At 44.2% G+C, this 19,865-nt stretch overlaps 1 protein-coding gene across 1 annotated transcript; it reads left to right on the forward strand.

Moving 5' to 3' along the window:
- Window positions 1-5,939: 5,939 nt before the first annotated feature.
- LOC109197833 (contactin-associated protein-like 4) lies at window positions 5,940-10,601 on the forward strand. The gene is made up of 4 exons (XM_019353608.2): window positions 5,940-5,987; window positions 6,401-6,547; window positions 9,638-9,905; window positions 10,577-10,601. The coding sequence occupies exons 1-4, from the start codon at window positions 5,985-5,987 to the stop codon at window positions 10,591-10,593; spliced, it is 435 nt and encodes a 144-aa protein (XP_019209153.2). The 5' UTR covers window positions 5,940-5,984; the 3' UTR covers window positions 10,594-10,601.
- Window positions 10,602-19,865: the final 9,264 nt, after the last annotated feature.

Below are 19,865 nucleotides of genomic sequence, written 5' to 3' on the forward strand. Positions count from 1 at the left end.
TTTTTTGCTATAGAAAAAATCTTCATGTTTATTTATCAAAGCCTTTTTCATATGTGATCCAAACTCTGCCTCTGCTAGTTCTTTTTCAGATTGAATTATTTACCTTTAACAATTGCTTGGTATTCATCTTTTTCTTCTTCCTCCTCTGAATCTCCAAGGAGCTACAGACTCTACAGACAGTGTAATTTAGATCAATAGCTTGGAGCATCCACCCTGAGCCACAGCATGCTCCTCCACAGTCAGCTGTTGGAAGACAAGAGAAGATCAAACTAACAGAGCAGAGATAATAGCAGAAGGTTTAGATGCATTATCTAAACACTGAAGAATGTGAGAGACTCTGAAGCTCTTCACAGTTATCGCTCCCTTTTGCCGGCCTGATCCTGTCAGTCCCGGTCCTCTCTTTAACGGTGATTCATGTCACTTCACCAGAACAGCAAGCTGGCTGAGACAGAGAGGTGGCTAACGGCAGCTAACACTGTGAACATGGTAAATGCACAGCTTATAAGGGTGCAAGTGTTTTCATTAATTAGTGAGCAACATCCATTAGCATAAGTACACGTCTGAATGGAAACACAAAGAAAGGAATAACAGACAGACCAATAGACAGTGACCAAGGAGACAGACAGTCAAACAAACACATGCAGTGAGACACTTAGACCCTCTCTGTGTGCCTGTGGCTGTCCAAGCAGTTGGAAAATTGACTGGCTCATTAAGATTTATGTCCGCTATCCAAAACCATCTCATTTCCTCTATGCTTTACATTTATCAAAATGTCAGTTTGCTGTAATGTAGCCTGCTGCTTCATAATTCACTTCAATTCTGAACTGCCATTGGAAAGCTGTAATACACAGCAGTAAATGCGCTGAGGGCTCCAGTGCCTGTTGGACAAATGGTGTTAAGTATCACTGACGAAATTAGGATGGCATCAGAGATCCATGCAGGGCAGGCTGCATGTTAAGTGAAAGGCTTTCTTGTCTCCGTATTCTCAGCAGTGAGGACATGCTGTGTTCACTGTCTGGTTTCTGGCATACTAAATGGAATATTTCAGGGTTTACAGTAGCACGACTTTGCCACAATCAGCATTTTGCTCAGTGTACAGAGCAGCAAAAGCTACAACTAGATCTTCCCCCAGGCATCTGAACAGCGCCGCTGAAATGAGATGAATGTCTTTGGACAAGTGTGCCAGTTGGCAGAGAAAATAGAAGACAATGAACTGCGGTGATTGCTGTTGCATTTGCTTACTCAATTCCACTTTGTCTACAGCGATTTACTCGTGTGTATGCTGCCTCCTAAGAGTTCCAGAGGAGCCAGGAAATGAAAAGAAACCTCTTACTGCACTCCCCTGCTCTATGATGGGTTACTAACTACTGAATTTTTCGGTGCGGTAAAAATAAAGAATATATCTTTAAAATAGAATTTAAAACAATTAAAAAACCCTCATAGTTCATTGTTTAAAGGCAAATGTAAAAATGTAAATGACTGCCCTCTTGTTTGCCTTTGAAGACACTGGGAAGTGAAAGAGATTTGTGGCAGAAAAAGTGAGAACAAATGGAGGACTCTTTCTAAATGCTAACTGACTGTAGATGGTAAATATTGCTGTAACTTCTTGCCTTTCACACTTACTATAGGACTGATTTGGTTCATTGAAATTTATGGTCAGCTAAAATGAATGTTTCCAAAGAAGATGTACTTTGTCTAGAGAGTAATTCAAGAAAGCATAGCAAAGGAATAGCATGCCAACTATGATTATCTACTACTCTGTATCTACGAGGGACTATCTAGCACTTTGATCTTGATGTTGTTTCCAGAGTTTTCATGTTTTCTGTTATTTTTAGGTGTGAATGTGCGAGTGAATGTGAGCGTGAATGGTTGTCTGTCCCTGTGTGTTGGCCCTGCGACAGACTGGCGACCTGTCCAGGGTGTACCCCGCCTCTCGCCCTATGACAGCTGGGATAGGCTCCAGCGCCCCCGCGACCCTGGAAAGGATAAGCGGAAGCGAATGGATTCTGTTATTTTTAGTAAGTTTAAAAAAAAACCCAATTAAAAACATTTATGATCCCTCAGGATCTTAGTGATCTCTTAATTGAGGTTTCTTGTAAACAAATGCAAGTTGCTGCCACATTTATCATAGAGTTTTACCTATAGACTGTACATTAAAAATGGACAGCCACTTTGACATCATCTATTGTTTTTTAAGATTAGAGTTAGCATTTTGGCAGTTATAAAGTGATATAAAGTGATTTTTTATTTGTTTGTTTGTTTTTTGTCTTTTGCTTTTGTAATTTGTTTCCCACTTTTATAAGCTAGCTTGATTAGTACATTTGATCCTTAATTCTCTCTGACAGCAAATGGGACGCTAATTTGGGCTACTGAAAAGATACTGTATTTACTGGAAAAACTGAAGTATTTTAGTAAAACGTCTTGATGCATTCTCAATCATCCAGGTAAGTAAATCTTCAAAAGTTCATTCTGTTCATCTAGACGTAGCATTTTCAGTGGGAGAAACATTTCGTCACTCATCCAAGTTACTGAAGAAGTCACTTGGATGAGTGACGAAACGTTTCTCCCACTGAAAATGCTACGTCCAGATGAACAGAATCATATTTTGGTAAAAATAATGGTAAATGGCCTGTATTTGTATAGCGCTTTACTAGTCTCTAAGGACCCCAAAGTGCTTTACACAACCTGTCATCCACCCATTCACACACACATTCACACACTGGTGATGGCAAGCTACGTTGTAGCCACAGCCACCCTGGGTGCACTGACAGAGTGGGGCTGCCGGACACTGGTGCCACCGGGCCCTCTGACCACCACCAGTAGGCAACGGTGAAGTGCTTGCCAAGGACACAACGACCGAGACTGTCCAAGCTGGGGCTCGAACCGGCAACCTTCCGATTACAAGGCGAACTCCAACTCTTGAGCCACGATCGCCCCGAATGACGCCCGAATGACACAAATTGTCATTCAAAACAGCCACAGCCATTATTAATAATAATATAACCATATTATATAACCTCATATAAATGAGTGGTAATAACCTATAAAAATTATCCCATCTGTTTCAGACAAGAAACAAGAGAAAAGAACAGACCCAAAACAAGTTGTACCTTGATATAACCAAGGCCGTTTATGCAATGAATGGGCCTTTTAACATGGAGTCTTAGGGAACGGTCTTCCTTTTGGAGCCAGCACCAACCTGCCGTTTGATGGATTGTAGTCTCTTTTTTTCTTTGATAAAACTTTAAAACTTCAGAGCCATTAAAATAGCTTTTAATTACTAAACTACTCAATTCATTTTGGATTTTTCATTAATAGCATGGAAGTACTGCATCTGCAATTTTTCAACCTTGTGTAGGATAATGATATTAAATTAATCTTGAATCTTTTCAAAGCCATTGATCTGTGAAATGGTTTGACACCATTGGTAAGACTATGTGTCCTACCATCCTCATACACAAGGATGCAAATACATGAAATAAACAAATCTGAAACCCACTCATAGTCAAATTCTTACCACGTGATGATACAATCCTGAAATAATTATAACAGTGTATCTTGTGATAAGACTTGTCACTGTCATCCTTCATAAACAGATTTAGAGCTTGAGTGAAGAGGCATAATGGAATAGCAGACAGAAATGATCTGGCAGTATGCCTTGGGGACCTGTCTGGGGCAGTAGGCTCCTGCATAGTAGAGTGTTCAGTGCAAAGCCATCAGCTTAAACACAAGAACATCAATATTGTGCATTCAGTCAGGTTAAATTAGGCTGTTATTGTAGTGTTACATAGCTTTGTTCCTTCGGATGATTAGTTAAGGCAATGGCATGTTACGGTTCTCTTAAATTGAACCTTCTTCTCTCAGCTTCCTAATAAACTTGCAGGCAAGGAGAAGGGGAATAAGGGAATCAAGACTGACAGAGAGTGAGAAAGAGATTCATTAATGAAGTGAAGTGTTTCTATTATTGTTTTCTCTTAAACTACTTGCTTATCGTCAGCATAAGTACTGGAAGCAAGAGGAGACAAGCTTCTGTCGATGGAACTAGGCTAGCTGTTTCCCATGTTCCTATCTCCGTGCTAAACTAAGCTAAGGTAGTTATCTCCTGATCAAAGCTCCATTGTTGAAGCCCTGAAAAGTTGGTTTCAAACTGGAAGTAAATTGGATACTATTTAACATTAATCACGATCTCAGTTAAACTTAAGAGAATTATGTAGCCACTTATTGCTAGAATTAATACACAGCTAATGTGTTTCATCAGGACTGTTTGTGTAATCACAAACTATATGTAAAAGATAGAGACACTGATCACTTATGGTTTGTGAATTTAATACTGTTTCCTCATTTAGCCATTTAGTCAGCCCTGCATTTTTAGGAGGTAGGATCACCATATTGGAGAAGCTGGAATGCTTACTCATCAGCTAACATTAACTAGCTTCATTAGCAAGGTGCCTCTTTAGACTACAGTATGAGCAAAACACACAGGTTATACTAGCATAATCAAACTGAATCACAATATTTAACCATAGCACTGTAGCACGAGATAGCTAACAGCCTGTGTGTACTTTAATCCACTTTTGGTCTTATAAAAAATACTGATGAGATTTATTTATATAAATTACTTATTTCTTTGCTTGTTTCCATTGCAAAATTGAGCATTTTGGCACAGGAAGTAGAACTAGCTTTGCGGAACTAGCCTCAAGTTTCCTCTACCCTACCTGCAGTTTTTGTGACTTCTATGTTAGATTTATTTTTCAGATTTTAATTTTCATTTGATTGTCAGTAGTGGGAGAATAATACAGAAAAAACTGTCATTGCACCTTTGATTCATAGCTTGAGCACAGTACTAAAAACAATTTAGGATTAGTCTAATATATCTGTGAAATGTAGCCAGTATAGAAAAAATAAAGTCACTGATGCAAACTTTGAATGCATCGTGCTTCCTTGTTGAAACCTGAAACTGGTACCACAGTTTGATATATTCGGCAAGTTGATCACTGACAGTTATTTTAGATTGGAGAAACTAGTTGGTTATGATAGTAGTGGTTAAACGCCTCAAACTGATTGGGGAGAAGTCTGTAGATTTTTGTAAGGTTTCTTCTTCTAACTCCCAGCCACCAATTTCCAGCATTTACCAGCCTTTTACGTAGCGCTCCCTCAGACCCCTAAACACACAATGAGGAGTTGGAACTCTGTAATTTGAACTGTCTTTCTATCTTGAAGAAAATACCTTTCATAATTAATGGCTTGGTGTATATCTCTCCTTCTGTCAGAAAGAGAACCTCGTTTCCTTCCCAACACATTGGGGACGTAGAGATGGATCCACCTATTAGACCTGCTGGTGAGGTCTTTCATTAATTATGTCCTGCTATCATTTTGTAGCATCATCATTTATTGAGCTCTGTCCTCCTCCCTCTCAGCATACAGAAATGTGCTCTATAATGAAAGAGGGTGACCTCAGTGACCTGCTTCCTGTTTGAAACAGAGATTAAAAATATCCCACTGATGCAGCAATCTTTCCGTGGCACTTTTTGTTTTGATAGATCGAACACAATCCCTTTCTATGGGTGATTTGCTGGGAAAAAGCACTGACTATTTTCTACACGGATGTTTGTCCTTGTTAAAATGTTTTATGGATGTTCATCTTGAAGTGCTTGGAGGTAATAAACTTCAGGGAAAAAAAATCAAAGATCCTCAGCAGGAGATGCACATAATGGGATTTCTGCATTGGCCGGGGACGTTGCTCTTCTCTGAAATGTACCATGGCACCGACATGACAACTTTTCTCCCGCTCCTCTCTCCCTCTGTGTTGCAGGTGTGAGTTCATCCTCTGGTGGTCAGCTTCTCGTTTCCCTGGGCAGTCTGCTTGATGACCAGCACTGGCACCATGTAAAGCTGGAGCGGCTCAGCACTCACCTAAACCTGACCGTGGATAAAATACACAGCGGGTTCAAATACCGGCTGATCTCAGCCACTGGCACATTCACATGGTGAGAGGAAACACACACACACACACACAAACACACACACACACATTTTAAAGCAAACGTGTCAAAAGCGCATCCACTCCTGCAGAAATATTCATTTGTTCACCAGCGTGAGTGAGTTACTCGTTAAATAAATCAGACAGGACATTCAAGTCATATTAGTTCTCCTAGTGAATGAAAAGGCAGAAGGTGGGCAGCTTTCTGTGCCAAACCAGCTTGAGAGAGTTTTTTCAAAAGGTCTATTCAGTGCATAATTTAACTGTGTGAGTGTACTGAGGCAATGAAGAGGTGTTTTTGAGCTTATTTTCTGCGTTAAAAGGCAGCGTACTCTGTGAATGAACCTCTTACAGCAACCTTGATGCCATTGAGAGGGAGACGGTAATATTATTATAGTGTGTTTTGGAATTACTGTGCAGCTGACAGTGGCGGCTGTCCAGAGCCACGGACTGCAGAAACCCATCCTGTCCAACAGGAACTTTCATGGCTGCCTGGAGAACCTGCTGTACAGCGACATCAACTTAATAGACCTGGCCAAACACGGCAGTTCGCAGGTCGCGGTAGTGGTGAGTCATTATATTTCAACATTTTATGAATTAAGTTTACCACATGCACTAAAAGTAATAGTGTGGTACAATTTTGCCTACTCATCGCTTGTCACTCATGATGCCGAACTAAAGCTGTAATGTTATTAATTTAAGTTTTGCATGTTTATATTAATAATTCTGAGGACATCTCTTTGTATACATGCAGTTTTAAAAAGTTTAGTAGAAAAAAGCAAAGGTTTTTGAGGAGTGTCAGATTGAAAACAACTGCTATATGTCACCATTTAGTGTAGTAACTCCTTTCTTTTACACAAAGCTTTCATTGTTAAATATGTTAAAATAAAAATGACCTCATCTTAGTGTGCGTAAAGAGAAAAGCTGAGTCCAAGTCCAAAGCCACCTCAAAGAGTATAGAATCTGTTCTGTCAGTACAGTATTCATTGTTGCGTTGGGGTTCACTTGCCAGTTCATCTTCATGCGTCTCTGCTTGTGTAGGATGTATGGCACATTCATCTGTCCTTTAGCAGCAAGTGCCTTGACTGCCTCCACAATCAATTTGTAATATCTGTAAAGTATTGTAAATATTTTCTTTCAGCTTTTTGTTTTGTTTTGCAAGAACTGCATGCTGAGTCCTATATGACATTTCAAACCTACGAGAAAAGAAGAGATTTCTGAGCATACATTGAAATTACTTCATTTTTGTGTACTAAAAAAAAGAAATATTTTCAAAATGTATCTTCAGAAATCACTTCTTTTCTAGTAGGTTTGTAACGCATGTAGGACTCAGCATTGCAGTTCTTGCAAAAACTAAACATTCAATATTAGTCCTGAGTCCAGTGACTCCACCATCTAGTTGAAGCCTTTCTGTGTGGAGTTTGCACGTTTTCCACATGACATGGCCGATTCTCTCCAGGTACTCTGGCTTCTTCCCGCAGTCCAAGTACAGGTGTGAGTGCGAATGGTTGCCCGTCTTTCTGTGTTAGCCCTGCATCAAATTGGTGACCTGTCCAGGGTGTACCCAGCCTTCCGCCCTGTGGTGCCTGGGATAGGCTCTAGCTGTCCCCCATGACCCTGAGGATAAGCAAAAGTGAATGGATGGATGGATAATTATTGTTGTATTGTTTTACACTTTCTTCTCACTTTAAATCGTGTTTGGTGATATGATCCACTTTGTGTGTTATTTGTAAGAATGCATTAACATCTATCATTATTGCATCTCTAGTGAATAATTTACTGGGCCATTGCATCGATTGAACCAATGTGCAGAAGTTAAATGTACTTCATTAATTCACATAATTCACTCATCAGCTATACATTTGTGTCTAATTGTGTGGTGTTCAGGGGTTTATAGTTTTTGCAGTTAACATGGACACAATGAGATGGTCCTATCACACAGAAAGTAGGATGTGCACTGACTGCTAGGTTAGCAGTTAGCGCTAGTCAGCTATTGGAATGGCCGCTGTGCTCTGCCTGTACTGTTTCTGCAGTTAGTAATGGTCTTCATGTGGATTTTATGTGCACGCTCCACTACCATTCTATGTTTTCTATTGGTCATGCAAATGTATGTCACCAGCGAGTGCTCACCAACCAGGAAAAGAATAAATTTCAGAGCACAGCGGTGCCATTGAAGTGCTGTATGTGAAGGGCACTTTAGCGTGGTGCTAATTTCAGGGCGAATTTGAGAGTTTATGTTTGTATTGTTTTTGGGATCTGATTCCTAAAAAAGTTTTAAAAGTTGTTTAAAAGTCAGTCACATATCTAGGGTTTAATATGGATATGAGGGGTAGCATCACTGCAGTAGAGTTTTTTCCACCACTATGATTGTTTATAGGTTATAGGTCATAGGTTTATAGGTCAGTCTGGCTGATCCTATTTTCATCCACCAGTAGACTGCACCTGTAGAAAATCCACCTTGTTGAGCAGTTACAGAGCCCAAAAATGTAACATATACATCTTCCACATATTGCTTTGCTCTTCCAATGCAATGTTTTATTCATCGAAAATGTATTCATCAGTTGTTTGTCCTATGTAAGACGTGGTTGTGATTGCATATTATTGTCAGTGGTCGTGGTCGTGTGACCTAACACAGGTGATTAAAGATGAGAAGGTATGCTTGTACATCACAAACTACTAGATGCATTAAATAAAGAAACTAGAGTTCTGCAGTGTGTCAATCGTTCATTCTTTTCCCTGTGAAAATCAAAAATTAGCTGCAAGTTCAAATCAACTTTCAGTTTATGTATTTGTATCTTAAGAATAAGTGACATTTTTATAGTAAATAAAAAGTCTTCTGTAAAAAAAAATATTTCATAGAAAAAAATTGTGTTTTATTATAGTGATGATAGTATTTTCTAGTAAAGCTGTGTTAAACTTCTGTGAAAGCCGTCAATTTATTATGATAGTAATTAATCATTTAGCATTTATCATTCTTCTGTTAAAATGCTTCCGTGATGAAAGTTTGAACAAGTTACAAACTTTTATTCCCTACGACAGACTTTTAGTGACTTTTTCCCCAGCCTTCCTCTTTGCCTTTTCTGCATCATGGTAATTGTTATGCTAACGGTCACTGTCATGATTACTATTGTTATCATCATTATTTTCATCATTTGCATCATCCTCCTCCCTATTTTTACACCCATCATCATCATCAGCGTCATTAGCATCATCATAATCTCCTTCATTATCATCACCAGTGTCATCACATGTACATTCTGGTGTTACAAAGCCCAAAGCAAAAGAGCTGCATGAGACAAGTGGCAGTTAAAAAGGAGAAAACTTGAACCATACTAGTTTTTATAAAACTATATTTCTTGTGTTGTATTATTTCAGTTTCCCGATGTAGTTGAGAAATTTGATTATGTGGCACAAAAAGGCAGTGTGTGCAAAGCCTTTCTGACTCTGATGTTTCAGGTTTCCAAAGAAAGCCTTCAGCGTTTTAGCTGTTCAGCTGATATCAGTATGGAAATACAGGTGTCCTTTTTCAGAGAGGTGCCGATGAGACCTCTGTGACACCCAGTCAAACCAAGTCAGCCTCTGCAGTTGATGAATATTCATGTTTTATCTCTTTCATAATCATTTCTTTCTCTCTCTCTTCCCTCCTCCTGTTCTCAGGGCAATGTGACCTTTTCTTGTGCTGAGCCAGTTTCAGTCGCTGTGACGTTCACTGACTCCCACAGCTTCCTTCAGTTGCCTGGCCTTACATCATGGTCAACAGGGCTAGTGTCTGTAACGCTGCAGTTCAGGACGTGGAACAAGGGAGGTCTGCTCTTGACCTTTGGTCTCCCGCAGCAGGATGGCACAATTTTTCTATACCTGAGCCAGGCGAGGCTTCGACTACAGATCAGTAAAGCAGGCAGATCCTCGCTGGATCTCAGCGCAGGTGGGTTCAGTCATGATCTGGATGTTTTTCCATTCATTTGTGCATACACCGAGTATACTTAATGGTCACTTTATTAGGTACACCAGTTCAACAGCACAACTATCTAATCAGCCAATCACATGGCAGCATTTAGGCACGTAGCCATAGTCGAGAAAACTCTTGACTATGATTGTGGCATGGTTGTTGGTGCAAGACCAGCAAAACATGCATGATTTTTCCACATCTCTAGAGTTTACAGAGAATAGTCTGAAAAAGATATCCAGTGAGCAACACTTCTCTGGCAGAAAATGCTTCATTGATGCCAGAAGTCAGAGGAGAACTCTGTGGATAGACTGCTTCGAGCTGACAGGAGCAGTAACTCATATACCCACTCATTACAAATGGGCTACAGCAGCAGAAGACCACACTGGCTGCTAACCTGTGACCTATGTTACGGGTCCGAAATTGAGGACGAGAGTAAAACAATGATGGTCCAGAAGAGGTCGATCAAACAATTGATTTTAATGAATACACGCAGCGTGGGGAGACGTACACTGGAACCATCAGTCGTAAATCCCCACCCAAAAATACATTTCAGATTGCTTTTATAACATCAGGGTATTATGACGCCCCCTCATGCGTTTACAAGCACATAATTTGCATCTTAAGAACATTGTTTGCCTCTTCTACAGATAATGATCTATTCTAAGAAATAAATGCAGACACAGAAGTTCCCCTTTCTGGCATCCTCTTCCAAATATGGTGATGATCTCAGGCCTTTGAGGTCCCCATGGACTTGTCCTCTTTCCGTCACCTGTTGCTAGGCAAACTCAAATGCAACAAGAAGCTGAATACATTCAGGCCTTTGCTCAGCTACTATTTTACTGTAACAATATACTCAGCATATAAGCTTTTAAGATTATAGATTTAACTCAACGATTTAAAGTGGTTATAACTGCACCTGTAATAAACATGTTAATATGTGATTATGATAACCCCTGTAATACAAATTATAACATAATGCCAGCAACTTCAATAAATGCTTGGATGAAATGATAATTAATGCAATGATAAAGATGATGGTTATGTAAAATAATCCCTGTAATTCCACAATTCCCTCCCTTGACCTCTTGACCACAAGAGGTCACCATACCGTGTGCTGTGTCACTCCTCGGCCTCCTCAGCTTCTTCCATGTCTATCAATGGCATCATGGACACCGGGGTCACTTCCCCGGGATCCACTGCCCTCGCTCTGACCCTCTCTAGCCGTCCCCTGACTCAGCAAATCAGACAACAACCTCATGTCATCTAGGTGGTCCAGTAATAAAACGCCAGCTCCCACTTGAAAACACTTCATGCTTAAGTGGTCTCTGCTCCTTTCCTGGGTCCCTCTCTAGTGGAAATCTAGTGGAATGGACCCTCGGCATCAATCACTAAGTAAACTGAATTGGCGCAGGTCTCAAATAAGAAGTAGAAGACACTTGGGCCCTCGCTCAGGCCTGCTACTAGATTTATGTGTATTGTAAGCATGCATGCAATTAACCGGCTATGTTCTCATCTTCCCTCAACATGTATCACCTGGACACTCTCACCAGTGAAGCTTAAAACCCTCTTGGATAGAACATCAACTCTAAACAAGCACAGATATGCAATGTGTATAGAATGAACTAAACCTTTGAATAGAATGAATGTGATGACAAACATATTCAATGCAATATGAACCCTGTAAACAATATTACTGATAAACAATGCTGTAAAACATGTTCTTAATGCAATCATAATAATGCAGATTATATAATAGGAATAAAAGAATTTCTGACTCCCCACATTCCCTCTTCTGACATTCCGACAAGGAATGTCACCACACCTTATGTTGTATCACTCCCTGCCCCACTCTATGGGTTCTAAGTTCATCTAATAGATGCCCTCAACCCAGCCAGGGTTCGCAACCCTTGCCATTATCTTTACCAACAATCCTCTGACACAAGGAATGATACAACAACTAGCGATGACCAGTATTCCCAAAAATACAGTCAAAGAAAACATCACTGACATAGCCACACCTTTCCATTGTCCAAACACAGATGTCATCCAGGACGCCAGCAGATTTTCGGTACCTGAGTGCTCATGCATGGTTTTAGACAATTCGATTTTGCTCTCCCGTCAGTGAACTCGGACCCAATTGTTCTGCGAACCCCATCATGGCGTCCCTGGTTTGGTTAGAGAGTCTCAGCAGGTTGTAATGAACATAATGCGGCCAATATTTCTATTAGGCGTTACCCAAAGAAATATACTCTCCAATCCTACAGCTACCTGACTTACCAGCTTGTACTCATTAGGAACTCCCCTGGGCACTCCTATGGAGTCTATCCAGGTCGGCGAGTTCAAACGAGGATCATATGCATGGGTACCCTGGGTCCCTCTTTTGGCCAAAATGTATCTCTTACGTATGGCAGCTAAAGTTCGCGTGTTATGTTGTGGAATAGCCTTTACCTGGTTTCCAATAAACATGAGCGGAGCTCCCAATCGCACCATCGCACATGTCCCTACGCTTCCCATAGGAACACGAATATTTTCCCCACAGTAATAATAGAGCCCACTTCTTGCCCATGTTCCAATTACCGTGTTAGGGTCGCTTACATTGTTGGTGGTTCGTCCCGTGAGTGTGACAGCACACCTAGTTGGGTCGATCTCTCCCACCTTGTACTTTTCATTATCTGTAGAAAACTTGAAACATGTAATTATCTTATTTTAGCATAAATGGTCCCACTGCTGTCTGCTTTGAAATGGCAGGGAAAAGTCTGGACAACAAAATACAGTTGCCAGTAGTCACTGCACTTCTAGTTAACTGTAACATACAATCATAGCCCCACTCATCCTCTAATGCAATGGTGCGGGCTCTGTACACAACCGTGACCTAGCTGAAGCACAGGCAACACAGTCAGATACATGTTGTTCTCCAGCATTTTGAGCCACCCAATCAAGCCAGAGGTTACTGTCCTTGAAACCCGTGGCGCGCTTTATCAACTCCTTAAGCTTCAGTCTAAAGTAATCTGTTGTCAGAAGTACTCTCCCTTTTGGTTCCTGTTCCTTTTGAGCTACTGTTCCCGAAGTTACCATCTGATCAGTCAGAATGGTGATTAAGCTTTCTGCGAGCGGCTTAGACTTTGCATCAACTAAATTTACCCTAAGCATATCATGGGGTGATTGCAGACCCGTACATCATACGCTCTCCAGCTACTACTAGCTCCTGTACACTTAATGACGTCACACAAATCAAATGTGAATGAGCTGGTAGAGCCTTTAACATAATTCAACTCTATGCCATTATTCATGCTGAGACACTCATCACCTTTACCTGACACCTCGCGCTTTTGTCTTTTTTACCGATCCTGTTTTAGCAACTACAGTCTCAGGAAGTGCTGGGCTGGACTGGCCTCCGTGTTCAGACAAGTGGTCCAGAGTGCCCTGCAAAATATAGACAATAAACAACACAGCCATAGTTAATATCATTGCATACAATTAACATGTAGTTGTAAGGAACATTCTAATCAGTTTTCTCATTACGTGTCTCTGATTCGTGTGTTTGCATCATGTTATATAAACTTTGTATACTTTGTAGTGCATTATGCTAAACAAACAAACCTTTCAATTCCCCAACCCTATCTGTCTCCTCCACGAGTTGTATGTTTTCAATGTTTCCTTATTATTTTGTCATAAAAATAAATCAAACAAATAACTTAAGCTGTGTGACGGCACCTTGCGTTTACGCCAGGCTGTGAGCTGCCCTAAATCTACTTGCTACACCCCTTTTTTCACCTAGTTTAATTTTTCAATCCTAGTTTAAACTATTCCTGACTTCCCTCAGTGCACACTGTAAAGTGTAAAAGATACAATTAGCTTTCTCCTGGTAAAAGGTCCTACATTATTTTCTCAACCTTTGGAAACCTCCTCTATCGAGTTAACCCATTTCATTTTTCAAACTTAGGCCTGATTTCTTCGCCCCCTTTAACGGGTAGCGCATATCCGGTCTGAACACTGGGTTTGGGCAATTTACGAATTGTTGCAGGATTTCTATGTTATGTAAAGTTCCTCTCATCCCTTTTATGCTTCCATTATAACCTATGTCTAACAAGCTTTTGATCTTCTTTGTAATATAAACAACTAGGTGTATTTGTGATCTGTTTTTCTCCTTTCTCTGGTTGATTCCGTTCGGTCTGGGGCTTCCAGGATTCTCGCCCCCTGTGGTCGCTGTGGTCCTGAAATCTTCTCCTGTAAAAGATAGAAAACAAAAAGCCTCTCTCTGCTACACCTCACTAATCTACTGTGTTCATCCAATGTTCCTTTAATTATTCAAACTTGGTTCACAATATCATGTTCTGGGCTTTATCCATTTTATTAACTTTACTTAATCTCAATGCTCTTTATGTGTGTGAGCAACGCTTTTAGTTTTATTAAACACACCCCAGGTAAAATATACACCATCCCCCTGTCAGCCTAAATCTGCACTAGAAAGCACGCTTCAAACTTTCTATCAGGATTTATGCCTCTTTTTGCTTCAGGCATATACATAACATGCAAAAATTACTGTTAGTGCCAGTTAGACAAGTTTCCATTATCTACAACATTTCGTTTCACCCGTCTCACCCTCACATGTTTCCTGTTCACTTATTGCATACTTATCTTTAACACCGTCTGCCTCACTAGTTGCTAAGCAGAAACAAAGCACCATGTGTTCCACCTTTGCCCTATAAACTAAATCTATGTCATGTTTGTGTCTGTAAGCATGTTTTGCATTCATTCATTACGCTCCACGCCATCCCTGCAAGTTAAGAGCTATACAGTTAAACGCTACAGGCCTTTGGCCTCGCCTATTTTAAATAAAGCAAGGGAGTTTCATTTTACTTTAAAAATAACTCTATTTAAAAATGACAATTTCTGCCTCAGTTTTACCATATCTAAATTATCAACAACCCCAAAAGTCATAAAATGATCCTAGAACTCATTTCAAATTACCCCTTAAATACCCCCTTTTTATTTGGACACTGTGGAGGTAAGCATCAACGACACAGAGCTCTCAGTTCACACTCCTTCTTTATTTGTCTCCAACATCAACTGCACATATCGCGCCACAAAACAGAAGAACACACTTCCTCAACACTGGGTGTGAGTGGAGCCCTCTAGTGGTCCACCACACATGCCCCCCCCGAACACCCAGCAGAACTAGTCCAGGACCCGGGGCCTAAGCAAACGGCCGGAACGGCTGAACCGGGGGGTGGGGAACTGACAGAGGGCAACCCAGCCCGGAAGCGAGGCTGGCACTGGCGGTCAGAAAAAGCTGCAGATGACTTGGACTCCGGGGATTGTGGATCACTCCTGGGGGAAAAAACAGAATCCATCAGCCCGGTGGCAGGTGGGCGGCCGCGACGAGGGGCCTGGGCCGGGACCACCTGATCCTCTTGCATAACATGTGCAGGCTTAAGTCTGTCAACAGAGACAACCTCCTGCCGACCGCCAAAGTCCAAAATGAAATGTTTGTTGCCTGGTTTAAGAACCCTGTACGGCCCGTCATATGGGGGACGCAGCGGAGTCCTATGGGCATCGTGCCTGACGAAAACGAAACGAGCAGAGTCCAACGAACTCGGAACAAAAGTGTCAGGCAGGCAGTGGTGCACGGGACCAGGAACAGGAAACGAGCCTTTCGGGGGGCGAAAAGGCAACAAAGAGGGATCAAAACATGGGGGAGGGCTCTCAGGCAAGAATTCCCCGGGGACCCGGAGGGGCTGGCCGAGGACCAGTTCAGCCGGGGAAACCCCGAGGTCTTCTTTAACCGCGCTACGCAATCCCAGCAAAACCCACGGAAGACGGTCGACCCAGTCGCCACCTGTTAAGGAAGCCCGGAGCGCGGCCTTAAGAGACCGGTGAAACCGTTCGCACATCCCGTTAGCTTGCGGGTGGTATGCTGTGGTGCGGTGGACCTTGACCCCCAGGCCGTCAGCCATAGCAGACCAAAGCTCAGAAACAAACTGTGGGCCCCTGTCTGAGGTAATGTCAGCAGGGGGACCGAAACGGGAAACCCACGTCGACAAAAACGCTCTGGCCACCGTCGCCGCTGTCGTGGACGCCAGTGGCACCACCTCCGGCCACCTGGTTGTGCGGTCCACCACAGTCAAAAGGTGCGTGAAACCCTGTGACTGCGGCAAGGGACCAACCAGGTCCACATGAACGTGATCGAAACGCCGACCGGGGATACGGAAAGGTTCGAGGGGTGCCTGCGTGTGCCGGTGGATTTTTGAGCGTTGGCATGGGACACAAACCGCCGCCCATTCTTTCACCGTCTTGCGAAGGCCCGGCCAAACGAACCTGGCGCTGACCAGCTTGACCGAGGCCCGGACGCCGGGATGAGAGAGGGCATGCACCGAGTCAAAAACACGACGACGCCACGAAAGGGGAACCACCGGGCGGGGCGGCCGGTAGAAACGTCGCAAAGAAGGCGCGGACCGCCATCCCACACCGGGGTGTCCTCCAGCACGAGGCCCGTTTTCATTGACTGAAGCGCCAGGATGTCCGGGTCAGCATGCTGCTCGGCGGCCATGGCAGCGTAGTCGACGCCGACATACACTGGAGAAACCAACACACGTGACAGACAGTCAGCGACGTGATTGGACTTACCAGCCACGTGCTGAATGTCTGTGGTAAACTCCGAAATGGCCGCCAACTGGCGCTGCTGGCGTGCGCTCCATGGGTCAGAGACCTTGGACATCGCAAACGTCAAAGGTTTGTGGTCAACGTACGCAGTAAAGTTGCGACCCTCGAGGAAAAAACGAAAATGCCGTGTCGCGAGGTGCAGGGCTAGCAACTCCCTGTCAAAAACACTGTACTTGCGTTCGGCATCCCGGAGCGTACGACTGAAAAAGGCGAGCGGTTGCCAGAGACCTGAAACCCGCTGTTCCAACACCCCACCCGCTGCCACGTCGGACGCGTCGGTGGTCAACGCGATCTCCGCCGACGGGAGCGGGTGTGCCAGCAGGGCGGCGTCAGCCAGCGCAGACTTGGCTGCGGAAAACGCATGGATGCGTTCCGGCAGCCAGTCAACCGGATCTTTGGCTGTTTTACCTTTTAAGGCAGCATAGAGTGGCTGCAGCAGGTGGGCAGCTCTGGGGAGAAAGCGGTTGTAAAAATTTATCATCCCCAAGAACTCCTGCAACGCTTTAACCGACGTGGGGCGTGGAAAAGCTGAAACGGCCTGGACTCTGTCGGGCAACGGAACCACACCTTCAGCGGAAATGCGGTGCCCGAGGAAATCCAGAACAGGCAACCCAAACTGGCACTTGGAAGGGTTGATGATCAGGCCGTGCGCTGCCAAACGCTGGAAAACCTGGCGCAGATGGGACTCGTCCAGATAAACAAAAACGAACGGCAGCCCACGCAAAACTGAGTCCATCAGCCGCTGAAAGGTCTGGGCGGCACCTTTCAGGCCAAACGGCATGCGCAAAAACTCGAACAAGCCGAAGGGGGTAATGACAGCGGTCTTAGGGACGTCTTCGGCGCGCACGGGAACCTGGTGATACCCCCGCACCAAGTCAATTTTAGAGAAAATCGACGTTCCGGCGAGGTTGGCAGAAAAATCCTGAATGTGGGGGATGGGGTAACGGTCATTCTCCGTGGCATTATTTAAACGGCGGAAATCTCCGCACGGCCGCCACCGACCGTCTGATTTGGGCACCATGTGAAGCGGAGAGGCCCATGCACTGTTCGAACGCTGTACAATGCCAAGGCGCTCCATGGCTGCAACTCTTCCCGAGCGACGGACAGTTTCGCGGGGTCGAGGCGGCGCGCGCGCGCGAACACCGGGGGCCCGACCGTGGGAATATAATGCTCAACCCCATGCTTCGTTACTGCGCCAGAGAAATCAGGGACAGACAGCGATGGAAACTCTGAAAGCAAACGCTGAAAAGCATCCCCGGAGGTCACTACATTAGCCCGAATTAGGGGTTCGGCGGCCCGTGTAAAACATGGCAGCGAAAAAAACGAAAGAGCATCAATTAAACATCTGTTAGCAACATCGACAAGCAGTCCGTGAGCGCACAGAAAATCAGCACCTAAAATAGGTACAGAGCTAGCGGCAACAACAAAGTTCCACTGGAAATCCCGGCCATGAAAACAAACAGTCACCAACCTTTCCCCAAACGTTTTGATGGGAGAGCCATTAGCTGCCATGAGCTGCGGCCCACAGTTCGCTGCTAGTCCGTCGGCAGCGGTAGGGGGAAGGAGGCTCTTCTGGGAGCCGGAGTCCACGAGAAAACGTCTCCCGGAGCGCGAGTCCTCTATGAAGAGCAGCCTCTCTGTATTGCCAGCGGTCGCGGCTGCTACGGCGCGCTGGCGGGTCCATTTCCCTGGGCCGTGAAAGCGCAAGGCGGCAGGCAGCGACGTGCTCTGTCGCCAAATCGCTGATGGTAGAAACAGATGTTCTTGCCGCCGTGCCGGCGTGTAGCAATCCCTGCCGTCAGCAAGGGGCGGATGCTCCGGGGGAGGCAGGTGGTGGCGTGGAAGGCGTCGCCGGCGAGTCCGTAGCCACGGCGTGAACGTTGAAAGTGCGGCTAGCCAGGAGAATGCGATCCGCTTCTTCAGCCAGGGAGCGATAATCCTTCGCAGGCAGAAGCGGGGAGTTTGCGAGGACGGCTCTCACGGCGGCCGGTAGCTGGCGGAGGAAGAGGTGGGCGAAGAGGAATCCCCCGTCATCCGGCCCGAGCAACGACAGCATGTTCTCCATGAGCTCGAGCGCGGTACCGCCACCCAAGCCTGACAGGTTGAGGAGCTTTTCGGCTCGTTCAGCGTCAGAGAGGGCATAGCGCCGAAGAAGCAGCTCTTTAAGGGCGGCGTATTTCCCTTGGGCGGGTGGGTCCCGGAGGAGCGGCATCGCGCGGCGGGTGGCCAGCGGGTCGAGTGAGGCCACCACATGGTGATACTTCATGTCGTCAGCCGAGATGCCGCGAAGGGCGAACTGAGCCTCCACGTGCACGAACCATGACGGGGGGTCATGGAGCCAAAAGTCCGGCAGTTTCAGCGCCACAGCGAACGTAGCTGCAACAGGAGGCGGAGGTCCGGCGGCCGCCGATGCCTCCAAAGCGGAGTCTGCGTTATCTGTGGCCCGTTGCATGCTCGAGTCAGGGGTCACCAATGTGGAGGTAAGCATCAACGACACAGAGCTCTCAGTTCACACTCCTTCTTTATTTGTCTCCAACATCAACTGCACATATCGCGCCACAAAACAGAAGAACACACTTCCTCAACACTGGGTGTGAGTGGAGCCCTCTAGTGGTCCACCACAACACACCAAATGTGTCCAAATGAATAAAACTCAAAAAACTCAAAATGCATCACCCGGGCTTAAGAAATTAAAGGAAAACAGTTAGTCATATCATCTCTCAGAACAGCTCAGCAATCCTCCTCTCTGCTCCGGCCCTGAAAACCTGTGCTTAAGGAATAAAATCAATTTAATCATTATGTCAAATCTTCTCAAACTCCTTGCTCCATGCAAAAGTCTGGATCCTTGGAATTTCCTAGAAACAAAACCTGTACTTTACATTTCATACTCAACTCTCCCCCTTTATGATCCAATCTATGTTACAACTAAGTTTAATCATGTGTTTCTTCAGTTAATGGTAACATGAGTTATATCAAAAAATGTTTCCCTTTTACCATTTAGCATTTTGTAATGTAATAACATAATCCAACCCCAGTAAATAAAACAAAGATTCCCTCCAAGCAAACATCAGCATCCCCAGAATTAAGTCTTCCACTCCTCCTGTTTGTCAACATTTTATTCATCCCCACCTTGGTCCAGTCACACTCACTCACATGCCTTAACATCAGGTCTTGCTGATAGTGTGGACTCCCTCGCAAATAATCAGAGTCTTCACTCTCAGCAACATGAGCTCATTCATTTGTTTTATTTTGTTTTCTCTTTTTTAGAAAATA

Source organism: Oreochromis niloticus, unplaced genomic scaffold, assembly GCF_001858045.2.
Source record: "Oreochromis niloticus isolate F11D_XX unplaced genomic scaffold, O_niloticus_UMD_NMBU tig00003018_pilon, whole genome shotgun sequence".
Taxonomy (NCBI): domain Eukaryota; kingdom Metazoa; phylum Chordata; class Actinopteri; order Cichliformes; family Cichlidae; genus Oreochromis; species Oreochromis niloticus.

Bases quoted from the DNA above. Each gene is read 5' to 3' on its own strand.
- LOC109197833 (XM_019353608.2), top strand. The intron at 6,548-9,637 runs GTGAGTCATTAT...TCCTGTTCTCAG, and splicing joins GTTCGCAGGTCGCGGTAGTG to GGCAATGTGACCTTTTCTTG.